Source organism: Sinohyriopsis cumingii, chromosome 9 (assembly GCF_028554795.1).
Source record: "Sinohyriopsis cumingii isolate HCF-2022 chromosome 9, ASM2855479v2, whole genome shotgun sequence".
Taxonomy (NCBI): Eukaryota; Metazoa; Mollusca; class Bivalvia; order Unionida; family Unionidae; genus Sinohyriopsis; species Sinohyriopsis cumingii.
In genome coordinates this window covers 93,034,980-93,061,245 of record NC_142969.1, presented here as the reverse complement: position 1 = coordinate 93,061,245, position 26,266 = coordinate 93,034,980, and the positions used below count along the sequence as shown (strand labels likewise).

The window sequence follows — 26,266 nt, the reverse complement described above, 5'->3', positions numbered from 1 at the left end:
ATGATGATAGTAGTTATCAAGAAGCATCAGAGAAAATAACATCTTTAGAAGAAACTCAACCAGATGGAAGGTCATTCTTTGATGCAGAGATTGACAGTGATATTAGAGATATCATTGTTAAAAATGAAGACAACAAAAGGTGTCAGTCCCTCTATGAATATTTTAGTGAACTGAATAAATATGATTGGGTTTCAGAAAAGCATAGCATAGGACCCCAAGCTGTGCATACAAGAGACCCACTTGTACAAGAAAGTATTAAAACTGTCTGTGAGAAAGATAAAAGTCAAAATGCTATTGGAGATATTCCAGTGGAGATAAGGGAACAAACAATTGAACAGCAAGATACTCTTCAGGAGTCAGATCAAAATATGGCCCAGGACCCTAGTTCTGAAATGTTAGCAGAAGATTACTTTTCATCCATCTCCACAATAGAGGATGACAATGTTGAAGTGGATAATGAATACCCATGTCCAGATCCAGATACGTTGTTGCAGGACCTTAGGGGAATAAACTTCACAGAGACACCCCATTACGCGATCAGTGATGTTGAAGAGAGTCAAGAGATGAGGAAGTTCCTTCAGCAAGCCTTGCAGCCCATAGATAATTGCTTCTCAGAGTGCTATTCCTTTTCCAGCAGTAATTCAACACCATCAAAACTATTAGAAGAGCAGCTGTGTATGGGTGTGGATAAAATTGAGACTAATCAGGGAGGAGCAGAGTCATTGGAAACCCACAACACTTTCTCTATAAAGGGTTCAAGATCTTCACTGCAGTACAGTGATCACATGCATGATGTGCAGAGAGATTTGTCAGAGCTGGACACTATGGAAATTCCTACAGAAGAGGAAGGAATCAACTTTAATGCATGCAAAAGATGGGAGAGCCCAGATTATAGATATCTTGGAACAGTTGAGTCAGAACTTGACAGATTGGAAATCAGTTCTTCAGGAAATGTGTCATTTGACTCTAGAGACTTCAATAACTCTGCTGATGTGTGTAGAATGACTTATTCAGATATTCCTTTAATGAACCAATCATTGGAAAGTACTGAGGCTTGTATAGATGCAGAGTGTTCAGGTGAGATCAGTGCTGATATGAGTTATTTTCGTTCCAACAACTTCACTGGGAATTTCAGTCAGAGTAATTCAGCAAAATCTAGGCAGTATGTCACAGAGAGGATGAATAATTTTCGTGAAATTTTGAGGAGGTTTTCAGTTGATGACAGCTTGACGATATCCCCAGGTAAAACATCGGAAAGTAGCTTTCAGTCTCGTGGTAGTCCAGAGCCAGTATCATCAACTTTCAGCATTTCTATGTCAAGGTTGTCCCCGCAAACTGACTTTCATTTACATGAAGTGCAGATAGAGAGTCCAGTTCTGTCCTGTATTGGAGACCAGTCTTTCAACGTCAACTCCACACCTGAAGAGCAGCTAGATTTTTCCACCCAAAACAGTATTTATGATGGCAATAATGAGATGTACAAGCTTCATCAGAGTTTAAATAAGAGTTATACAGAGGTTTCAGATGAATTCTTGAGTTACAGTTTACCTGGCGATGAAGATTCTGAAATAGAGAGAGCTGTGGCTTGCTCTTTAGAAGCTCCTCACAGTAATTCTCCATGATAAAAAGGGCCACTAGAACATGTTTTATGTACATTATAAAGGAATGTCAGGTTATTACATCATATTATGTCCCATTGGAGATACAGAGAACACTTTCTGACTATAGCAGATACCCAAGAATCTTCAAGTTGATGCTTAGTTTTGCTTGCGTCTGATTGTTTTTTTTGTTGTTGTTGTTTTTTTATGTCTTATCAGTTTGTACGTTCAATCCTTTCTTCATGTGTTTCCTGGAAATAGTAAAATGATAATGTTTTTGATACTCTAGGTAAGTATATGAATGATTGACATGAAAGTAACCTGCCATATTTTTGTTTGCATGCTTCATACATTTTTTTGAGCATTTTAGCTTTTTTAAGTGAAGTTCACTAAAAGTTATTCCACATTTGCTCTTTGTTAACAGTAACTAATTCATAGATGCAAAGAGCTTATGGGAGAACCTGTTTCCTCTCACCCATAGCAAAAGTTTATTATTGCTATCCACTAAACTACTTGGAAAAATTGCAGCAAAACTTGATACACACATTCATCCAAAAGGTATAGTTAGTTCTAAATGTGCCAGTATGGCTGCCACATTTGCCATCTTGAAAAGCTTGTAATCTCTACAGCATGGCAGCCATCTTGAAAATCTTTTTATGCTATCATACTAAACAAAGTCATATTGACACAGGTTTTTTTTTTAACTAGACTTTTATTAACAAGTTGGTCCTAAATGAAAATGGTGCCAATCTGACCTCTAATATTGCAGCTATGGCAGCCATCTTTAAAAGTTATTGTTCCTTCTCATGATGGATTGTCATATCAAAATGTGTTTGCTTTTTGTTTTTATTCACCAAAAGACTTAGTATGATGTCTAGTTTTTCCTAAATGAAAATGTTGCCACTTTTACATAAAATATGGACACCATGGTAGCCATCTTGAAAATCTTGTTACAGCTGCTCCTGCTAATCAGAAAGTTTTATCAACATAGAGGTTTTCACTTAAAGAATTCTCATGCTATCCTGTTGGTCCTAAATGAAAATGATGCTGAACTTACTCCTTCAGAATGGATGGTCATATAAACATGTTTTATTTTTTACCAGAAGATTTTTTTTTTTTTAATGCTGACAGATGGTCTTAAATGAAACGGTTGCTATGTTACATCAGTTATATCTGCTACTTCTAACTTGAAAATCCTATCAATGCTCATGAATATTAGAGATGGTTTCAACATGCAGCGGTTAAATAAATACTGCCCCCCCCCCCCCCCCGTATAAACAGTGTGAGCTTGGATTCCAGGAAATTATTTTTGACTAGTAGAACATAAGTAATGTCAAAGAATTTTTGCACAGGGGAATGCATGAATTTTAACGCTCTCTGGTCTTGTCAGACTTGCATTTACAAGGATTTAATAAGTCCAAAAATATCCTTATTTGAAGCTTCATAATTCACTTAAGATGAATTCATTCAGTACTTTATTTGTTTAAAAATGGTTTTTGTCAGTTATTATTAAATATTTTGTATGATTTATTAGAAGGTTCTTAAAAAAAACACTGATCAAAGTAAATGTTACTATTACAGTATTGGCTGTAAAATTCAGCTGTTAGAAGTAACACACCACCACCAATATTTCTTTGTTTTTATATCAGTAATACAATAGCTGTAGCTTACTCATTTTTGAATGGAAATTGCCTTTGTCTGCATAATGAGAATTCATCCACTCAAAGGGTGTCTTCCGGAAATTTCTGGAAGCAGACCTGGCATCACTGGTCAATGCAGAGTCATCATCTGTTTTTCTGGACATGCTATTGTTAAGTGGTGAATATTGTCTTTATTGTATTTCTTGAGTGCATTTACACATAGTTTATCTCACTTGAATAGTTTTGTTTGATTTACAAACGTTTGATCATAGGCCGATTCATAGGATGATTAATCACAACCCATTGATCACACTACTGTTTGATCATTGGACATTTGATCATAGATGTCATGGATTATTCAGTTATGAATGATCAGTGATAAACAGATTAATGAAAAATGAATTAATAAGCCAGATTTAATAAATGAAAAACACATTTTAAGATTTACATTTTTTCTTTCCTACATCTTGTCAAATATCAAAAGTTACAAATTGGTGATTTCCTAACAGAAATTCTATGAGCACTTTTACCTGTTCATTTTAAATAAGCAATTGTATTATGTGGTGCAAAAATCAACTCCTACTTTGTAATAATAGATAGATAGATAGGCAGTGCCTTGTAAATGTGTTGGCAGATCTGTTTGACCTTAAGTAGCTACAAACCTAGTAACCCTTTCATGGAGCAAAAAAATATTTTATCCTGTAATGATTGAGTTGGATAATTGGAGGGGAAGAGGCTGATCTGATCACCTGCCCTAGTCTTGTGACTGCATGTCAGGAGGTATCAACTTGATCCCTAACCCTAAACTGAGGAGACTCCAATGTACAGTGACTTTGACTCATAGGAAGACCCTTCCACACAACTTAGAGGCTTAAATCATAGCATTGGCCTTACAGGTTAGCTTGATTATGTTGCCACTAATGGCTTTAGGGTTCTGAGAGGTGCTGCTCCTCCCTCATGGGGGATGGGGGATGTGGCTCACTTTCATCTGCATGGGAATGGATATGATGCTGCACACCTTCTGCAGGAACAGATGGGGGCACACAACTTTCATTCCTACCTTGGGAGTGGCCTTATGCATCTCCAAAGAGACTGATTCCATTCTCCCAAGACCCAAGGCACTTGACAGTGGAAAACCCTGAAAATTCTGACTTGAAATGGAAGATTCCTTCTTCCCTTTATATGTTCATCTGTTTTCAGCAAGGTTCCAGACCTTGCTTGCTTGCTTAAATTAAAGCGGTGTGCATACATAGGTACATGTACCACTGGTTCCAGACCTTGTCTGACAGAAGACAACAAAAAAGACATCTGGGTTTTTTCAATGCTACATGCCAGGCAGGTGGCGTACTTATCATAGAGGAGTTACTTGTACCCACATTTACCTGCAGTTTGTTTCTTAGACTCTGCTAAAAAAAAAATAAAAAGAATAAAAAAATCCCAAAACAACAATCATCTTGTATAATAATCTGGCAGAATGTGTGTGAAACTAAACTTCCATGCAATTTAAGGCAGTGATTCAGTACCTGCCTATCAGTTCCTTACTAAATTGAAATAAAACAAGTACAAAACAACTACAATCACAGTGATATCAACAATAATAATGGATGAACAGAGGATATGAATAAGAGCAAAAAGCCACAAAGTAATATGAAGTAATAAAAACGAATACAAGGCAGCAATGGCTTAAACCTCATGGGATTTAATCCTCAAAAATGAAAGGTCCTTCTTGGAAAGGGACTGATAAGCTCTCTTGATTGTGATGACAGTCCCCCTCAAAAACAGTGGGACTGTCAAAATGAGCTGATCAGCGGAGGTCCTTATTTTTTTTAAGTACTTGTGGAATTATCCAGAAGGCTGGGAAGGCATGAACAAACAGATGATCCCACTTCATGCTTAATGTGTGCACCATCCAGGCTCTATGCTCTGGAACTGGAAAAATATAAAAGGGGAGCATATTATTTGGCCATATTGCAAACAAATTCACCAAAAATTTACATCAAAGAATAAACAGGGAATGTCATTCTGGAAGCCACCCTTTGGGAGGTATGAATTCACAACATCATGGATGATGTTAATTTCTGTATCGGAAAGATTCAGTTATGCAATAGCTGCAGGTAAGTGTTATTCGTTTTACACACACACACACACAACTTCATTTTCCATGACATTCCATTGTTACAGGTTAATTGACAGATGCATGTATATTTTGACTGGTGTTGGGGGAGAGGGTTGTTTGCGTTTGTGTGAGGATGAAACTTTAGTACATTAATTTGTACACTTCTCACTTCAGTTTTGGTCCGCATATAATGTTTATATGTGATAGGATCAAATACACAGCTTTACATTTTCCTACACCTTAATAGATCTAATAACATCTTACGTTGTCTAAATATTTTCTGTTTCTCCCTACAATCTAATCAAAGTTGGAATAAGTCTTCCACATTGTAGGGGGGAGGGAATTCAGATTTTAGGGTATCAATTAGTTTGCATAGGGAACTCATTTTGTGATCTAGTTTTGTATTGCAAAGGACTGTGCAGTTTGTACAGTTTTAAAAACTTTAAGCCTTGTCTTTTAGAGCTAGGTATTTGATAAAGTAATTTTAATATATTCTGATCATATTCTAATTTCTTCTAACCATCCATCCATCAGTAACAATTTCATTTCTGCACAATGACTAGAATTCTCCACAACCTACTATTGCCAGATTTATTTTAATGGTTTGGACTTGTTAATAGAAAGGCCTATTGATTTCATGGTCAAAAGACCACTAGAATGAAAATGGTTTCAGAACAGTGGCATTAGTTGTACATCACATGTCTGAACCAGACTTTGTGGGAAGCTAGCACTTGTGGCAAGCAAGAAGCTTATCAGTTTTATGGTCAAATGGAAAAAGGTAAAGTTCACTGTGACTGAAGGAGAAAAATTGTCTTCATTCAGTGATGTAAGTGCTGCATGACAGATTTTTGGGATGACTTGCACTAGGGATAAAGAAGCCTTTTGATTTGAAGTCAAAGATCAAAGATCAAGGTCACTATTGCTGAAAAAAGAAAAATTGTTTCTGCTCAACAATATTAGTTTTACAACTATTACAACTCTTTGTCTTGAACACTAACTGAAAGTAGCAGAACAAGTTTATCAAAATCAACAAATAATTTATTTCAAGTTATTGTGGATCAATGGATATAAGTTAAAAGTATGCAAAAAAATTAAGAGAAACTTACATTGTTGTAAATTAAGTTCCAAATAATCCTGAGTGTCCTATCACAAATCCAAAAGTATAGAATGTTCCAAATGAATTCTTTTAGTCATGAATGTCATTATGTACCACAGCAGTATAATCCAAAATGCCTTTGAGTAAGTTCTCAATAATCCCAAAGTAGTATTTTAGTCCAAAAAATCAATGAGCACTTTGTAATAACAATTAATAGTTTAAATAAATGATTCTTGTCAAATTATATCAGAACACAACTACGATTCCACAAGTTGATATTAAAACAGAAATGAATAATTGTGTTCAGAGCCTCTATTTATACATATTTCACTTGACCTAGAGTTGCAGCAGAATGTTTTGGAAAACTAATCATTTCTTTGAAAATTCCACCAATGCTTGAACTCGGATTATAGTAAATATTTTGATTACCACTTATGATCATGACAGAAGTCAGGTATGCAAAAAAGCCTGATGTACAACTCTCAATCACAAAGAAAAAAGGTCAAGTACAGAATATTAATTATATAATCTTAATAAATCACACACCTGGACTAAACTTTGTGCATGTCTTGTACTTGGTATAAGGGAAGAAAAAGAAAAAAAATTGGGGTCAAAAGATTAAATATCAGGGTCTCTGGCTGAAAGAGATATTGAATTAAACTTTTGTTCCAGAATATGTTCCTTGATCAAATATTCTGGATGTTGTGCACTTAGGCTAATAAATAAGCCGATAAATTCAGGAGTCTGAAGAACTGTTTAACTTGGTGCAGGTGTACAATATACTGTTCATGGTATTCTTGCTTTGTATTTGTTGACAAATCTGTATTTCTTTGAAAGTTACATTTTTAATTACTTGACAAATGTATGATACATGAATGTTAATGTTTACCAATTAAGATTTTTTTATTATATAACTTTCCATTTTACTGTGTGAACTTAAATCACTTGTTACAAAAATTTGGTTGTTGTTTTATTGCATTAATCTTTCTCTTGTATTTTTTCTTGAAAGTTATTTGTTTAATAAAGGAAACTACTCAAAATCTTGTACTTTGTTTCATTTTAGTGAAAGTTATTTTTATTAGAATGATAAATTTCATGGGAGAAAAAGGATGTGGAGATCTAAATTTCCACATGTCTCGAGGCAAATAAAGTATTCAGTTATACATAATAAAATACAGAAGGCACTTGTCCAACCAGCATCTTATTTTTGTAATATTTCCATAAAATAGGATTTGCTTTGCTTTTCTTTTCTCCTATACTATTGGTCTTTCCTGGTTTGCTTTTTTTTTAAGGTCACCTTGGCATAAGATCAATGACCCTGTGTCTATTGTGTCTCATGAAATGTATTGTGCATCCATTTGTCCACATTTGCTTATTATTACCACTGTGGAGCCATTTTTCAGATCTGATTTCAGTCATGTTTGAATCATGCTTATAGTATGGGCTTATATCATAAAAATCTTGATGAGTTCAGTAACGAGCAAGATACATGCATGTTAATGATCTTGCATCTAATGGGTTAACCTTGTTGCCTTTCTGTCAGTCATATTTTGGAGCTGTTTTTGATCAAGCTAAAATAACATGTTTATATCAGAATTCAATAATGTGTAAGATCCGGGCAAACTCATTAGATAATCTTGCATCTGATTGATTGCCCTTGTTTTTAATAATGTTATTTCTGATTCAGTTTTGATAAAATTTGAAATAAATTTCTGTATCATTAAGATCTCAGAGACAACTTCATTAATAATGTGATTTTACATTAATTCACTGAGCATACTACCACACTAGAAGCCCTAATTCTGATCCAGTTTAGACCACAATTTCAGTAAGGGCTTGTAGCATCAAGATCTGGGGGAGAAAAGCTAACAGGATCACATGTATTAATGAGGTGATCTTGCATATGATTGACTGAGCTTATTGCCACTCAGCCAGGTCGTATTTTCTATTTTGATCAAACTTCAGATGTAGGCTGTATTTGAGATACCATGCATCAGATTGGCTGAGCTTATTACCACTCTAGATCTATAGACTGTATTTCTCATCCATTTTCTATAAATCTTGGTAAATTGGTTTTTGCCATCAAAATCTTAGATCACTTTGATTTTGAGTGTTAGACTTTGCACATTAATTACAGCTTCTCTTTAGATCAAATTTTTATCAGGGTGTTATAAAATGGGTACAGTCAAGATGATATAAAATTTGGGAAGTAGTTTAACTAGGTTGTTTTCTTACATTGCTTCATAAACATGCTGATTGAAAAAGGTCAACTGTCAAGTTAGTTGAGCAACATCACACCCACTTGGGTATCTTGTTAAATTTATAAGCATTTACTTTGAGACAAATTTTAGGATTTCTGAAAATGATTTAGTCCACATGAACAAGTACTGTGAACTTAATTCAAATAAATGGATGTTGACAATCAAGATGCAGTACTTATTTAATAAACCTAAGGCAGTGGTATTCACCATTTTGCAAAATCATTAGTCTGTCAGCAAGTATGGGGCCATCTATTTCGTATGTACGCATGGAGAGGGGTAACCCAGATACATACACTTGCATATGGGGAGGGTCTACTGATAATGCACATATGCATGGAAAATGAGAACGTGAAACCTCAATAATAATTTGTCTAATATGTAACCTGTTTGACTGTGCTCAATTGGCGTTTGAGTTTAAGTGGAAACTAGACAAACTTTTTAGTTACACAGCTTATTTCTTTGATGCAGCCAGACATTCAACATCAGTGGACTGTTTTAATAAACATGTTAATATTAATCCTTGATCATTTATGCATGGATTAAATATAGGCCGTTCTATAGCATTATAGGGGAGGTGTGTGCATCAGGCGTACATACACAGGTGGAGTGTGTGTAAAAGAAAGTATGCATGTGTACAGGGAAGGGGGAGGGGTCAAGCTTTGCTAGATTTTTGTGTACATACTAAATGGATGACCCCTATTGACTAATATTGTAAAAACCAATTTGCATGCTGCCAATTTGCGTGACTCAAAAATTTACTCTGCACAATAATTACTTACTGTTAACAAGAATCAGTTTTTACTGCAGTCTTTAATTGGGGCTTTTATTTCATTTCAAAAACTTTTTCTTGATTATTGACAACTCTGTGATTATAATTCCATGAATATTTCACTTTTACTCGGAACACTAAAATGCAGAACAAGTCAGTCAAGTTGGGCATTGGAATTGCACCATTCTGAGTTGTACTATTCTCACTTTATATAATAAAATCTGTTTAAAACTTGCAATCAAAATAATTATGCTTAAAACATGAATTTATTCATTTTTGTAAGTATTACCTTTGGGGTTTTTGTCAATACTTTAATTTGTTGTTGGTTGAGTCTTTAAATTCTTGGTTTGTAACAACCATGAAATCCAGAATACTGCATGATGTCAGGCTTGTAATACTAGTAGTGCACCAAAAAATTAACAATATATTTATTATATTTTATCAATAGTTAAAGGGTTATGTGCAAGTTTGTCTCACTTGTGCAGTGCTTATCTTGACCCATTTTTCTGTATAAGAAGAAGTAGAAAGGTCTGGCTTTTTTATAAGACAAATTGACACTTAACTAGTAATCATATTGTATCGGTGTCTTACCTTCCATGTAACTGATCAGTTTGTGAAGATTTAAATATTCAAAGTCTTAAAGAATCAGAGAATGGAAAACATTACATTTCATGATACAAATAAATGCCCCCCCCCCCAAGTTGCATGTAATTAAACTGTTTCTTAGATATGCTGAATTGCATATAAATACTACAAGGTTACATTGTTGCAGGTAAGTGATTCTTTTACGTTACTGCTATTGAGATAAGTAACCTTAGTAAAGTGCCCTTTTTGGACTGTCTCCATTTATTCACACTTTCAATAACCATTATATCAATGAGCTCTTGCACATAATTAAATACCATTTGACAGCTAAATTGCCTATTTCATGTAGATTTGCCCTTTTAAGGTTTTGTCTTTTCAGATCCAGTTATATTAAGTGGAACTATTGCTCAATTTGCATCAATATTAAATCTCTACAACAGGTACTTCTACTTGCATTAGGTATAGAACTATCCAGCATGTATAGTGTACATTGTCTCAAGACCTAGATGTACTTTATATTGGTTTTGTTTCATCATTTCCAGCCTAGTAGAGTTATATCCAGTGACAATAAACTTTTTAAAAAAAATCATCCATGGGATGTTGCTGTTAACCAGCATAGCTCAAGAACCATTCAGTATATTCTGATACTATCTGATATGAACACTGTCTTGTAGACCTGTACGTCTTACATGACATAGGTTTAGTCTTGGAAGAGTTATGCCCCCCAGATTGTCCTCTTAAATTGAGTCTGAAAGATAGCTTCACCAAACTTTTTGAGATTTAAACCAAAATTAGAATGTGGCTTAATATTTGATGAGACTTTGAATAAGATTTCCACAACATCGTTTGCTGGAGTTCCATGTAATACATGTGATTGTTCATCATCCTAACTTTGCTTTCTGCAGCATCACAGTACATGTATTAAGTTTTTGGCACACAGCTTTATATTGATGAGGTCTTGTCTGATTTTAATTTCATTCAGAATAGTTATGAGACATGATTGTTCACCTTTTTCATTTTGCTTTTCCCATTAGAAGTTTATTTAGAAATATTGCATTTCAGCTGAAGTTATTATGCAACTTTATATTAACAACACTGCAGTCAATGTCATCATTTAGAAGAGCTATGGCCCCAGAATGCCATCTTCTCAAAACTTTTGTTTTTTTTGTCGGGACTTTCTTTTTAAGGCCATGCAAATCAAAATGTTGAGAGTGGATCCCTTTCACTCTGGTTTTTATTTCCTTCATTTTGACGCATCTAGGATGGAACTTGTATTAATGTTTGAATGACTGTATATTGTGGATCAATGGATTGATAAAAGAGACATTTGCATCAGTTGTGTTTAGAAATTCCAGTTGTGTTTTAAAATTGTTTTTCCCGTTATAAAGAACAGCATTCACTAAAAAAACCCAGATAAACTGATAAAGCTGTTGTTATTCATAAATGTTGCAAGGGTAACTGTTAAGTGCCTTATTAAAAAAAGTATATACTGTATGCATTTACCCTGTTTTCTAATAGAATACCATTCATCATTCCAAGAATAGATATTTGCTTAGTAGAATCCTAAATTATGTAAAATTTACCTTTAAACTCAGACAACATTTAGAATTATTTAAAATCCAGTTCTGATCTGTACATTGCTTCTCCATATATGTAAATGACATGAACTTGTATATTTTTACTGGTATCTTTTAAGGCTGTTTCTTCTTTTACATGAGAGAGGGGCTTAAAAACATTATTAATTTACACCTTGTTGAATATCATCCAACAGATTCAGATGTCAGCATGAAAAGTTTGAATTTCTAATAATATTAATTAAAACACTAAGACACTGCATAGTAATGTTGAATAGTACTGTTTTTTGGGACATTTGGGCATAAAGGCTTCATTAGTAACTTTTCAATCTACTGAAAAGCTGTTTAGTCTTATACACACTGAAATGATAATGTACAGAAGTTCTGACAGCTGAACTTTTGACTTCAGTGACATTGACAAATGACTGTTTTGATGTAGATATTTTCTCCTTTGGAAACAACAGCATTTATATCAAAGATGACAGTTAATTTTGTATTGAGATTACAAACACAAACATTAATTGACCAGCATTGAAAAGAAAAACACAGGTTGATGTTTTCGCACTCCTACCCAACCCAGATTTGTCCGGATTTTTTTGGAATTATTTTCTTTGTCCCAAAGTTTATTGCACAATTTAACAACAGAAACTTGTTTTTATGTCTGAAAACGAGTAAAGTTGGCAGTCAAAAAGTTGACCTAGTAAATTTTTAGGAAAAACTTTGATTCTGTTGTACTTTGTGCAGAAATGCTGAAACTTATAAGACCAGATCCATTAAAAGATTGTCATTTTGGTCAGAAAATTTGTCATCTGGGTAACCGATTTTAATCATTTGTTGATTTAATTTTCTGAGAACATGGTGTTGGTGTGCATGAGTGAAGAAACTATATAATGAATATCTGGATAATGCCATTCAAATATAGCTTACAGTCAAATTCATTTTCAAGGGGATCAGTGTGGGTTGTGCTATTAAAACATTATTGACAGAGGTACTTAAATTCATAGATTTAGAAGGAAGTTCCAATATTTCTACAGAAATATCTTAGTTAATTGGACATTTAAAATCTTGCTTTGTAGCAACAATACCCAAAGAAATTGGTAAGCCACAACAAATTTTGTATTAGTATCTGGTCAGTTGTCTCTTAACTGAATTAAATTTCTTTTGAAATCTCAATGAATGTATTTAGGCATCTCAATTACTAGAGGTCTAAAATTCACATTAAAACTGCTGCCTCACTAGATGCTCAGCATTAAGAGGTTAGTGGTAGGATGGGTCAGCCTGGTGTCATGATAATGTGACTGGGTGGGACATCAATGCTGCGTGTCTATGGTGTGATGTCCCAGTGCTAGATATCGCTATAAACTGCCACACCTCAGACATTGTAGAGCTGTGATTGCAAATTTTTTGAAGCTACATAAAAAATTCAACACACAATCACACTCTTAGTCCACTGTGTTGTTGATAATTACATGTATAGCCAAAATATTAGGCTACATGCTTAACAGCTTATGAAACAGCTAAAGTATTGATGCTTAAGTAAGTCTCATTATACATTGTGGATGTATTTTTGCAGAATTTAATTGCTTTAAACAGTTTTACGAAGGATTTTCTATATATCGCTGAAACAATGACGTTATATTATTTGCGCACCTTCCCATTTGTTTGTATCCCCTACTGATTTTCAAAATAAAATGCATCAAGGATATAAAAAATGTATAAAATATTGTCTTATCATTCTTCAATTTATAACACCAGCAGGTCCCTAACACTGTCAGCTTGTTTGCATTTCAAAGCAAACAAAAGCTCTTGATGTAAACAAGCATACAAAGTTCACTGCGCTTTCTAGATTCCAGAACAGTCCATTACAGTCAAAACTGTTATCTGTGACCAATATTTGCAATGTATAGTTTCAATATTTTTAAAAATATTTGAACAAGTAAATTTGAGGAATTCTCATACACGTTTGTTCAGAGAGAAAGATATAACTATGGTTTCATAGAATTATTGTGATTATCAAAGATGGTGAACAATCACGTCTGTTGCTTTAAAACATTGACTCAGCCATGCAAATATGGCAACCATGTTACTAAAGAAATTCAAGTTTGAGTTGAAATGCCAACAAGTTGACAGTATTTGAGACCCCTATATTATAAATTGATGAATAAAATTATTTAGTTTGATGCATTTTGTATATCATTGATGCTTTTCATTTTTAAAATCAGTGGAGGGGTACAATCAGGAAAGTGTGTGAGTACTATCACAAAAAAGATCCAAGAGCTTAAAATCTAACTAGCATTTTTCACATTTAAATTGCAGTTTGCAAATATCATTAAATGTGAGTCCTGTATTCTAGTTTCTTGTTATCCTGGTGGTTATGCTGCAAAAGATTTCTGTCCTTCAGAACATAATGGAGCACTTTTTATTCCAATAACACCTATAAGTAACAAATAGAATTATTTTAATGCAACCAAAATGTATATTTTGTTTGATGACTGAAGAGAAGCATGTTTTGCTGCAAATACTCACTGTTATGTTAAGAAATTGTTATTCAGAAGCTTGGTGTGGGGGTTATACCAAAGAACACAACTATTCCTAATAATTCCATATTTAAAACAATGAGGTAATTCAGCTAATGCAAAGGTGTAGCTTTCTACAAGTTTTAATAACTATCTGCTACAAAGGGACACCTCAATTAAATTGTAAGAAAAAGTACATGGCAGCTCCATTAGACAAGTAATGAAGGATATGATGATAGAAACCAGAAGCCTGTGTTAAAAAAATTACCAAAAATACTTGTTTAATGATATTAAAGAATTCCATTTATAGGGATGCAGACCACAAAATATCATTTTTGGAATCATCGCTGACCCCATCTACAAACAGTGAGATAGTGTTGCATACTCAAAATTTTGCCCCCAATACTAGATTAGTATAGCTTTGTCCCCACTGAATATTCCTGCTTGACACTGTATAGCTTCAAGTCTATTTATCCTTTAGTCTCCTTATGTGACTTCTTTCCAGTTTTTTTTCTTCTCCTCCCTAAAATGGCAGAATCTAAATTTCACATGCACTTCTATATCTATATGGATATAACCTAACCCCATAATATAAAAAAAACTCTTCACTTTCAATGCACATTTGGTTTCATTTTAACCAACATATTATTTCACTTAAATGTTTGAAGGTTGGATTTTCTTTTGATAAATAACTCTTGTACAAGTCGATAGTTTCTTCAATAAAAATGTAGCAAATACATGAATTACTGAAGATGTAATCTTTGAGTAAAATCAAGAAAGTTGAGATGTTTTGTGAAGAATACCTTATTAAATTTGACAAATTAATAGAGCTGTGGACCATACTTAAATTTTTATGTTGTGTGTGCCATCATTTTTTATTCCAACTATATATTGGTAGATTTTAAATGTACAGTGGAAATATCAGTTTTACCTTCAGACAAAAATAACTAATCTTATTTTATGCTAGCCCATGAATTGGTGTATTTTCCAAGAGAAATAACTATGAATTGACTGGAGTGAATCATGATGTTTTCAATGCAGTCAATTGGCATCAATAACATTGTGACCAAATAATTTCATCTGTCATATTGTCAATTGCGTGGTTAGAGGTCAACATGTCATGTAGGTGAATGTACACAGAACACAGTAGAACATAAATGATAAACAGCTGCCATTACTGTGAGAACTCTGCTACTGAAATCTGTTGTTCACTATAGCTGCCAAATATGTTTTAACATAAAAGCACAATTTTCTTGTTCCGATTGAATACTGGATATATTTCTCTCAGGTGTGAAAACCTCAGGGGGTCTATGTTTTACCCTGAGCAATGTGTTTGTACTTTTCTCATATTGCATTAGAATGAAGTGATGAAGAAAGTTCTACAGAGTATTGGCTTTTACCTTTATCAGTATTTCTACAGCTTTGTTCATTTGCTTTAATATTGATGTTATTCAATCACAACTTGTGCAAGAAACACACGAGGGCAGCCAGTGACTGCAGCAATTATAGATGACATAATCTTCACCACATAAAAGGTATTTTCATTTGTTAATGGTTTATTGTACAGTTAAATATTCGTTTCCTTTTTTTTCTTTCTTGCATTGGCATGCATTTTCTGGTTCATTATGTTTGTGAATTAAACTTGTATCTTTTTATAGTTTTAGCCCACCTGGCTGTAAAGCCAAATGAGTTTAATTGAGCTTATAGTATGGCCTTGCTTCTGTAGTTCATCATGAATTGTGTCATCCATTTAGCAGCAATTACTTGTTACACTTCTGGAGTCCACATTTCTGATCCAGTTTCAGTCCGACTTGGAATATGGGTTCATATCATACAAATCTTGGATGAGTTTGATAATTAGTGAATAATTAGCCAGAGCCATGCACATTAATTGTTTAATCTTGTTATTAAACTTGCAACAGTACTTCAAGCCCCATTTAAGATCTTGGATGATAAAGGATAATGCATGGGATCCTGCATAGTAATGAGGTGATCTGGCATCTGGTTGGCTTGTGTTGTTTCCATTCTAGAAGGTGTATTTCAGAACTTATTTTGATCAAATTCAGAGTATATTCTTTTTTAAGATCTCAGACAAGGTCAATAATAAGTGAGATTCAGGCATGCTAATTAGGTCATTTTGCATATAATTGACTGAGATTTTTACCCTTATTGAAGTTTATTTCTGATCTGAGTTTGATAGACATGGATATATGCTCACATCATCAAGATCTTGGATGAGTTTGATTATAAAAAAGATTTTTAAGAGATTATCTTGCATCAAATTAGTCAGCCATGTTATTAAACTGGAGGCTATATTTCATACCCAATTTGTATTTTTGGATTATGATCGAACTTGTTCAACTATACATCTTATATTTTATATCATCGGTACATTGGATGAATTTGATCATGAGGAAGATCTGTGCATATTAGATATTAGATAATCTTACATTAATTGACTGCACTGTTACCATTCTGGAGACCAAATTTTAGTTGAAATTTGTTTAAGCATGGTAAGTATGCATGTCATCAAGGTATTAGCAGGTTCTATAATAAACAAGAATTACACACATAATAGGTCTGCATTCTATACTGGGTGAGCTAGATATCATCTCTAGAGATTGTAATTCTCAGATTTCAATAAAACTTGAAAAGGTCAATATCGTCAAGAACTTTTACTGGTTCAGTTATGAGTGAGATCTTTGCATATTATTATTCCATTACATATATCGTTGGAAAGAATTTTTATCACACAACTGTAAACAAATCAACCGTGAAATAAAGGTTGGAATATAGTTTACATAGGTCTTTGTTCTGACAATACCACATAAGCCTGCCTAGTAAAATGGTAGACCATCAAATTATGTGAACAAGTTCAGCAATATCAGGCATATTTGAAACTCTTGTTGAATATTTTTGGACCAAAATTTATGGATGAAGTCATAACAGGGAAGATGTCAGTGTAATAAATTTTGAGTTAATATGACATTTGTATCACAGTGGTGGGGTACGTGTCATAACTGAATTTAAAAAGCTTGTGGATTTAACATGGCAAAGATTATAATAACTCGAGTTCTAAATTGTGGAGGGAAAAGTTAGTTTTGTTTGGTGTTCTCTATAGTCTCTACAGGATTTTAATGAATTCTCCATTCAGCAACATAATTAATTAATATTAATCCATTTCAAGACATTTTCCTTGAATTATTCTTACAAGTTGCAGAGAAATCCACAATATGAAAAGGTGTGTTGCAGCCATGGAATATAATAGATTCTGATAAGGAATGTTTCTTGAACTAAAAGTGATAGGTATATGGGCAAGAATGTACAGTGGTCAAGTGTTTTTTATTGCAGTATGTTCGATAAAAGCAATCTTTATTGTTGGCTCCAGATCTTAATTATTCATCCTGCCAAGGGGAAAAAGAAAGCCTAGTATGCAATTGTAACCTTATTAATTGTTGATTAATTCATGATAAGCACTGAGGGTTCACTACTTTTGTAGGGCACCAATTTATGTAGTGTATGATTTCAACATAAAAATGTCAATTTTTGCAAACAACAAAGATTGATAGCCAAATGAATACATGATTTGACAGTAATATAAAGGTTAATTCATGGATTTGTAGATTTTAGAGAACAAAGTTTTACTTTATTTCATTTGGCATATTGTTTTTCATGTTTCTCTTTAGGTGAAAAGGTTGTAGAGAAGGCAGTTGTTCGCTACTCATACACAGCAGAGAATGAAGACGAGTTGACTCTAAATGAAGGGGAGATCATCAATGTTTTAGACAAAGAGCTTGAAGACAGCGGCTGGTGGAAGGGAGAAATCAATGGTCGTACTGGTGTATTTCCAGATAATTTTGTTGAAATTATGAAAGAAGAGGTATGCCTGTGGTTTACAATCTTTTTATTTTCAATTATATATGATGTCAAATTTATGCTTTGAGCACTCTTAAAAAATGTGAAGGGTTTGTTATTAATGCTCACCTTCGTATCAGTCATCTCCATCTATGATTTAAAAAATTATACAATTCCTCTTTGCCCACTGATCTAAAAAACAATTATACATTTTAGTGTATTAAGGGGGGTTAGGGTGGGAAGTAATAGGATCCAAAATATTGTTTTATTTATTCTTTTACATTTGTTCTCAGCATTTGTGAAATTTCTGGCTTGATATGAGCTTTGTTGCAGTAATGTAAAGAATGTAAAATGGAATGCACACTGATTTCTCATTGATTCTTGGGAGAGATTTCCATCATTTGACATTGCTGGGGCCTAGCTTGCAAAGGTCATAGCCCTAGTACAGATGAGATCCTCTTATAAGGGCCTAAATAAGCAAGCTTTACAGGTCTAGACCTAAACTAGCAACAACAACATCCTGTTAGAAAAACATGCATCATTCCTTCATAAACAAAAATGTTTCTGGAAATTTTACAATGATCAGGAACAAAAATACATAGAACAGTTAAAACCATTGCCTTAATCCTGAATATATTTCCTCATTTATAATAATTCATTGCCTGCAGCGGAAATCGATTGAAAAAGAAAAGTAAAAATCCATTAAATATTGGAATGATATAGAAAGACTCATGTGTACCTGTCATTGCAGAACTATCAGAAAAGATCTCATTGGAATGTTCTAATGTTATGTCAGTAAAAGAACATCCATGAGAGCTTGTTGAACTTATATGCACACACACACACACACATACACACACACACACACAGAAACACAGACACAGCATGCACACAGAGAGGATAAATGGTTAATATATATTTCTGGGACTAGTCCCAGCATATTTGCAATACCATTATATATTTTAATCCACAAATTTATAGAAAAAATATAACAGGTATTGAATTTAAGATATGTTATGCCTTCCTTGTAGATTGTATAGTTTGATCCTTAGGGTTTAACTTTGCAGCTACATATTATTATTTTTTATACAATCCTACATGTTGAAATTACATGTATGTGTCAATATCAGGAGCAATATATGAATAAGGGAAAGGCAATAAATCAGAGCAATTCTGTCACCACTGTCAGTGTTTAATTATGCCTGGCTTCCCTCTTATTGTCCCCTAGAGTCCAGTGTTTTCTTATTGATACAAATAAGTTAATCTCACTGATTTGTCTCATGTGGGTATTTTTTTTATTCATACTTTCCTAGTCAGTGAAATATTTATCATCAAGGTGTTTGATGTTATAGCAGTGTTATCCAAATAATGAGAACCAATTATTGTAACAATTGTTTGCATACTGGAATTAAAATTACACTAGTCCTGCTTATAAGAGAGCTGGTATGGCAAAATAATGGAGAAATGGTTGCTATAAATACAATTAAATGAATAAGTACATGAATTCAGCATCTGTTCATTGTATAGAAATCATTTTGAACGAAATATAAAATTAGTTGGTGGAAAAAAGACTGGAAAAAAAAGAATAAATACATAGCTAAAAAAATCATTTTAAACAGTTGAATTAATCTGAAAATAGACTAATATTTTCAATTTTATCAATTACTTGATTGGAAACAAATCCTATGCTAACCTCAAAATTGACAGAAAAACTAGTGTTGAGGAATGATTAACAGACATTTAAGAAATTAGACCACCATCAGAAGTTAATTGGGCAAAAAAAATCAATTGCTCTACTTAATTTATAAAGTTACATTAGTGTCATGACTATGGTCTTCATCTTTGTACCAGAAAAGAGTGAAAAGCGACAAGTTTTGTCAAATTAAAAATAAAATTTATTTCTCTAAAATAGAATTGAAAATTGAAAATAACATTTTGTATGGTGAATGAAATCCTGAATAGTTCTAAAGTTCTATGACAGGTCCAAAGTATCTAGTATTCCAAATAAGTTCAAGTGGTACTCCAAATGAAGTTTCTGTCTATTTTGCTGATGTGCCTTAAGTCGAATAGTTTTATGTGCTAACAGTCTTGATGTATCACAGTGATAATCCAAAATGTCTTTAAATGAATTCACAGTATTTCCAAAACAGCTATTTAATCCTAAAGTTTATGAGCATGAATTAGTAATTGAAATAAATAAATCCTTTCAACTGAACACAACTTAATGAGTCCACTAACATTGATGTTTTAAGATATTGTAGGAATAATTAATTTTCAGTAAAACATCCCTTATATAAAAGAAACTAAAACGCAATTTTAGAACTTGAATGATGGTCGACTACTCATTTCCAGATTAGTTTAACTTTATCAACAAGATCAGGTATGTTAGCAGCTAGGGCAGGGGTTCTTATTCTGTGGGATGCAACTGAATAATGGGTAATCATGCTGTTTTCAGTCGGTTGCAGAGTTCATGAGGCTAACACCTCCAACCTGTTAAGAACCACTGTCCTAGGGAGAAAGCCATAACCTGAACTAAAATCTCATCAAATTTGTTGCCAAGATTTCTTCTACACCTTCCAAAGTCAAAAGGCCACAATAACATGTTTACTCCAATTGAAAGTACAACCTACTATCTTGAAACAATATAACGTGTTTTAAAATGACCCTTACAATCTATTATCTTAAATTAAGACATAGTGTCAGGCCCTGAGGATCTGAGTGGTCTAAAACTCTCACCATTACGGATCACTACCATCTCACCTCAGTCTGCATGGGTTTGAGTTTCAGGCTTAGTCAATGTGGGTACGTGAGACAGCTTGCCACATTAGCTTTTCGTGGGTTGGTGGTTCTTTACGGGGTTGTCCCAGGTTCTTCATCCATCATTTATACTGGCCGCCATGTATAGCCTATCTTGTGATTAAAAATGCTGTTAAAACCTACAAAAAGAACATAGTGTGGATATAAATCACATTAGTGACAGGCTGAGAAAAGCTATAAACACAATAATGATGATGATGATGATGTTATTATTATTACTGCTACTAATGTTACAGTAAAATCTGTCTTGAGAGACCATAATCAGCATGCACCTGCAAGGATGTCATCTATTTTGGTCTCCTTGTCTCTTGGCCATGTACTTGACTTAGATATCAAGTTAGATTAATGAACATCTACAACACAGGTTCAGGGGCTTTATTAAGAGCTCCTCGGAGACTGAAAATAAACCCAGATCCTAAATGTAAATGGACCTCAGTTCCATTGTAAAATATTTAAAGTCTAGAGCAACTTCAAGGACTTGCCATGAAATTGTCCATCTTTTTCTTTTTTTTTTTTTTACAGTATATTCCACTTCCTCCACTGGGTTTCTTAGCCCACTCTCACCCAAAGAGTGACCCAGGTGGTTCAAAATGCAAAAGCTGTCGCATACATTATGCATCTTCTTAATATGACTGCATATATGAAGTTGGTTACAAAATATTTCATATCTGAAATTTTGTACTTTGAAACCCTCACCAAAGTGGGAACATAAACCTAAATGTTATAACATTTTCCTACTTGTTAGTTGATGGCACTAAGATGCCTTTCCCTTCCTATTGGCATGACAGACAGTATTAAAAAAATTCCAAATGTTTTTGTATATCATCCAGGGTTCGAGCTGGACACATTTTGGATGCAGTTACTTCTTCCTCCTTCTTATCAAGCTACATGACTGTGGCATGATGCCCCAGTGCTAGACATCACTATAAACTGACACATTGCAGACATCGTAGCGATATGACTGAAAAATTGTTAAAGATACGTTAAAAATCAAAATCACATCACATCCTCCTTAAATAGGGCAAAGTGAGGGAAAAATTAGGAGAAGCAAGCAGAAAGTCAAATTTTGAATGTAACAGAAATTATTCTTTTGTAACAGGTTTGGGATGCTGTAAGATTTAAATTATATCATTGCTCAAGAAATATCCATTATACTTACTTAAAATAGTTAAATGTTCCCGTTCTCAATAATGTTTGATGGATGGTATGAACCCAGTGTACATTTAAAGCTTCTTTTAAGCAAGAGCTTTATTTGGCATACATTTCAAGGCATATTATTTTAATAGCAGCTATACAATACCCATCACTGTTGCCTTTACTGAATTAATGGGGTGCCATGTCCCCTTATCCCCTTGTCCGAGCTCATAATTCCAACCTTCCATTATATGGAATGTTCTAGACATCTAGAAAAGCTAGAATCCAGAACTAGTCTGACTATTACATCATTGACTCATGTGGGATATTCTTCCTCTTTTCCTTGGATGCGTGAAATGCTCAGATGAATTAAATTCACTCTTGAAAAATTGTCTTCATAAGCATTTTTAAATACCTAATTCATCAGTTTATTTAAATTTTCCACTTTAATGGAGCAATTATTGCCTCAGTTCTTGCATTATTTAGTTGTATGATAATTATGGGGACTTGATTATGCCATGTTCATCTTATGGTGTATTTCTCAGTCTTCCCATTTCCTTTACCCAGTATTAGGGTAAGCAGTTCATCCTGTATGGTGTTTACAGAATTTTGTTTTAGTATTTGCTTTGGCACCACCTGAATATATTTCTTCCATGGTCAAGCAATACTATCCATTTTGTGTTTCTGGAATTTGTTCATCGATTTGAGGTATAAATAATCACTAGTAATTGCTTAGCCAGTGCCCTCAGTTGTTTTGTTATCAGATTTGGATATTGATGAATTAATGAGCACTTTTGCATAAGCATTACACTTAATTACTGCTTGAAATTGATTTATAGCACTGCTTCATCAATATATTTTTTAATCTGTAGTCCCTTAAATAAATTTAATCGTTGCATCAAATAATTTTATTGCACTGCTTCAGATAAGTATTTGCTGAAGCTGTACAATTTTGATCATCACATAAAAAAATAATTGTATTGCACTACTTTTAAAAAAAAGAAGATATTTTCTTTAAGAGAGTGCTAGCTTTAGTAGTCAATTCATTTCTTTTCAGGAATGATGCAAATATGGAGAGATGTGGTCACAAGACCCTAGATATTCTTAGCCCATATGTTTATGTTATGTAAATTTAATACAAACAGATGTTCTGTTGTCCATGGCCTGATGATGTTTGATACCTGGCCGAGAATCAGTGCACATATAAAGGGAGGAAGAAATGCCTTTCTTCTCCTTATAATCCTTGATCCTAGAAGAGTATAGAATCTTTACCTCCTCATTATCAGGAGTGTATTATATCTTATTACCTGGTAAAGAGTACTATCCAATATGGACAGTTTTATTCATAGTCCTATGAAACTCAGAATCTAACTCTTTCCCAGGACCATATGGGACCAGTTATTCCTTGATCCCAGTGGCAAATGGGGTCTGTTTCTTGTGAATTTGAGAGGTGCAGTGCTCATGAAGAGTTTCAGAACTCAGTCAGGATGGTCACTTCTCAATTCCAATAGGGTATGGGATCTTTCTCCGGAAGTTGAGAAATGTAAACCACCTGACAAGTTGTGGAACTCTGTCAGGGTAGGCAGTCTTCAGTTGGAGGAGAATATGGGAATTGTCTCTCACAGAGTAAAGGAACATGATGTCCATGAAGGGTTGCAGTACTCTTATCAGGGTTGCTATCCTGGTGAAGGCATAATATTTAAGAATAGGGAACACAGTGGTAATTAGTGTTGTTCCGATTATCGATTATAATCGATCATCAGTTGGTTGAGTGAACCAATAAGATAATCAATTATGAAACTCCATAATCGATTATGTGTAAAGGGAGACTACTTTTTGGTTGTATGCAAAGCACAAAGGGTAGTAAAACTCCCAGCCACTAAAGTTGACCTGAAATTTATTAATTCCCTTCACAACTACAACTATAAAACCATATAATACTTCATAGGTGCAAAATTTCATAATGAGGAGCATATAGCCATTATTACAAGATCAAGTTGTTAAATAGTTGAATTAATAACTTTAAACACATTTTGATGATTTGTTTCAGTTTTAAATGCAATATTATTTGAAGTATTTGTAAACAATGACAAACAAGAAAACCGTGTCCTTCTACACTTAAAATTATAGACACATCACATATGAATGAAAGGATTTTGGGGGATTGTAGCAGTATTTCAGTTGCATGTGACTTATCAGCCATAAAAAGTTGCGTTCATTTAACAAAGATGTAGAACAAAAATAACACACAACACAATAGACAAAAATGTAATATTATTATCAGGTTAAAGTATACATGTCATTAAAAGAGATTACTCCTGTACATTTACTAACATCTTGAACTATTGATCAAAGATATAACTGAATAACAAACAAAAATTAAAATTTGCTCTTAGTAACCAATTATAATCGATTATCAGTTGGTTAAGTGGAACCGATTATCGATTATGAATTTCTGACCGATTCCCATCACTAGTGGTAATACTTGAGATCATTTGATGGAATCTCATCCATCAGATCATTGTCGCCTGACCAGTCACTTGGTCACCAATCTCCAATCTTAATGTACCAGCCTTCAGTCAATGGAGTCGCATCAGTGGACCTGTGCCAGCAATGTGTCTTCATTTTAACTGGCCTTGAGGCCTTCTCAGAGTTCTTTAAAAGGATAAAGCTTCAGTAATCTTGAATGCAACATCTTCAGTTAAATTGAGGTGGCCAGAAAGGTCAAGGGAGAATCCTGTGGAATTGTCACCCTTTCCCAAGAAAACTAGGGGAGAGCCATAGGGACTTGAAAACTCTCCTGCTGTGATTCCCTCTTCCTTGTGGACACTCAGCTAGCCAAGCTTGTTTGTGCATAACAGAACAGTTACTTTGGTCCTTGTTATACTAGAGGAAGCATAATGGATTTGATGCTGGGAACAACTTCTCTTGCAAAGACCCCATTCTTGTTCATCAGTCAAAACTGGTTTCTTTTAAGGAAAGAGGTGCACTTCTTCAAAAGGGTGCAGTTGAAGGGTGGCAGACTACCATATCGTTGATCTTTCCACCCTAAACACATCTTCAGAAAGAATCTTTCAGGATGGAGATTACTGCCCCAGTCAGGAATGCCATAAGGCCTGGCCACTGGGCAGTGTTTATTGACCTTAAGGGTTCACATCCAAATTTCTTCTTCTTACTGGAAATAACTTCAGTTTTGCGTGGACCAGGATGTTTCCCAATTTCCAGTTGTGCCATTGGGCCTAGCCTCTACTTCCAGAACTTTTATCAGGGTGATGGGTCTAGTTGAATCCCTCATGAATACTCTAGGTATCTCCGTCTTCCACTATTTCAACTGGCTGATACATAGCTCTGCTGGTCCACAGTGGCCTAGCTAGGACTCAGCACAAACCCAGTGACATTGGCACTAGGCCTTGTAAGCTTGCCAATATATAACCCTCCTGGTAATCTTAAACTCGTTGGTGGACCTGGTTCCCTGCACCCTCTCCAGTTTCTCTTTATGACAAGCTAGAAACTGAACCAGGATTTCATCAGCTTGGACTCTTCAAGGGTCTGAATTTCATCACCACTCAAGTTGGTGTGCAAATCAAGACCCATTTCTGGCTTGAGGGACAATGCATATTGTGAACCCCTGTACTGTTTGTACTCCAACATGTCAGGTTGGGGGCACTCACTTGGGACCAGAAGGGGTAGTTCTTTAGGGTTTGCGATCTTGGAAAGAAGCTACCCTTCACATATACAATTTTTGGGCAGTATTTTAGCCCTGCAGGGCTATGTCCACCAGATAAAGAGTGATGGTGTTATGGTCTCCAATGACATCCTGTGAATTCATTTATTTGTTTATGTCTTCCTTTCATTCTGCAAGTGGTTCACAAGGCAAGACGTCCACTGCCCAGCTCATTCTGGTAGCCCCTTTGTGACCACAACAGTCATGGTTCAGAGATCTACTCAACCTGCTGGTAGACTTGCCCAAGATAATACCTTAGAGGAAAATGCTACACATGTGGTCTCTACTGTACTGCAGCCCACATGTTCTCTACCGTCACACTTGGCTCATCTCTAGCAATCTATCTGCCAGGACAAGTTTCCTAGTGTGGGTGTCAGTTTCATTATCCAGGCCAGGAGATGATCCACATTCAAGATTTATTAAGCAAAGTGGAGAATCTTTGTGATTGGTGCAGTAAGAAATGCATTAATCCATCTCTGAATGGAGTGGCATACTTCCTCTCTTCCCATTTGAAGAGAGAGAATGGTCAGTTTCTTCAGTTAAGGGCTAAGAGGCAGTGCTATACATGTCAAACACACTTC

The 26,266-nt window shown here is 34.4% G+C and overlaps 1 protein-coding gene across 3 annotated transcripts in view; it reads left to right on the top strand.

Moving 5' to 3' along the window:
* LOC149792257 (SH3 domain-containing kinase-binding protein 1-like) overlaps positions 1 to 26,266 on the top strand; it is a 158,904-nt gene that overhangs the window by 64,127 nt on the left and 68,511 nt on the right. For all 3 annotated transcript variants that reach the window (XM_089970784.1, XM_089970783.1, XM_089970782.1), the window contains exon 8: positions 17,842 to 18,035. In XM_089970784.1, the coding sequence (XP_089826910.1) occupies positions 17,842 to 18,035 (194 nt within the window). The remainder of the gene's footprint in view (positions 1 to 17,841; positions 18,036 to 26,266) is intronic.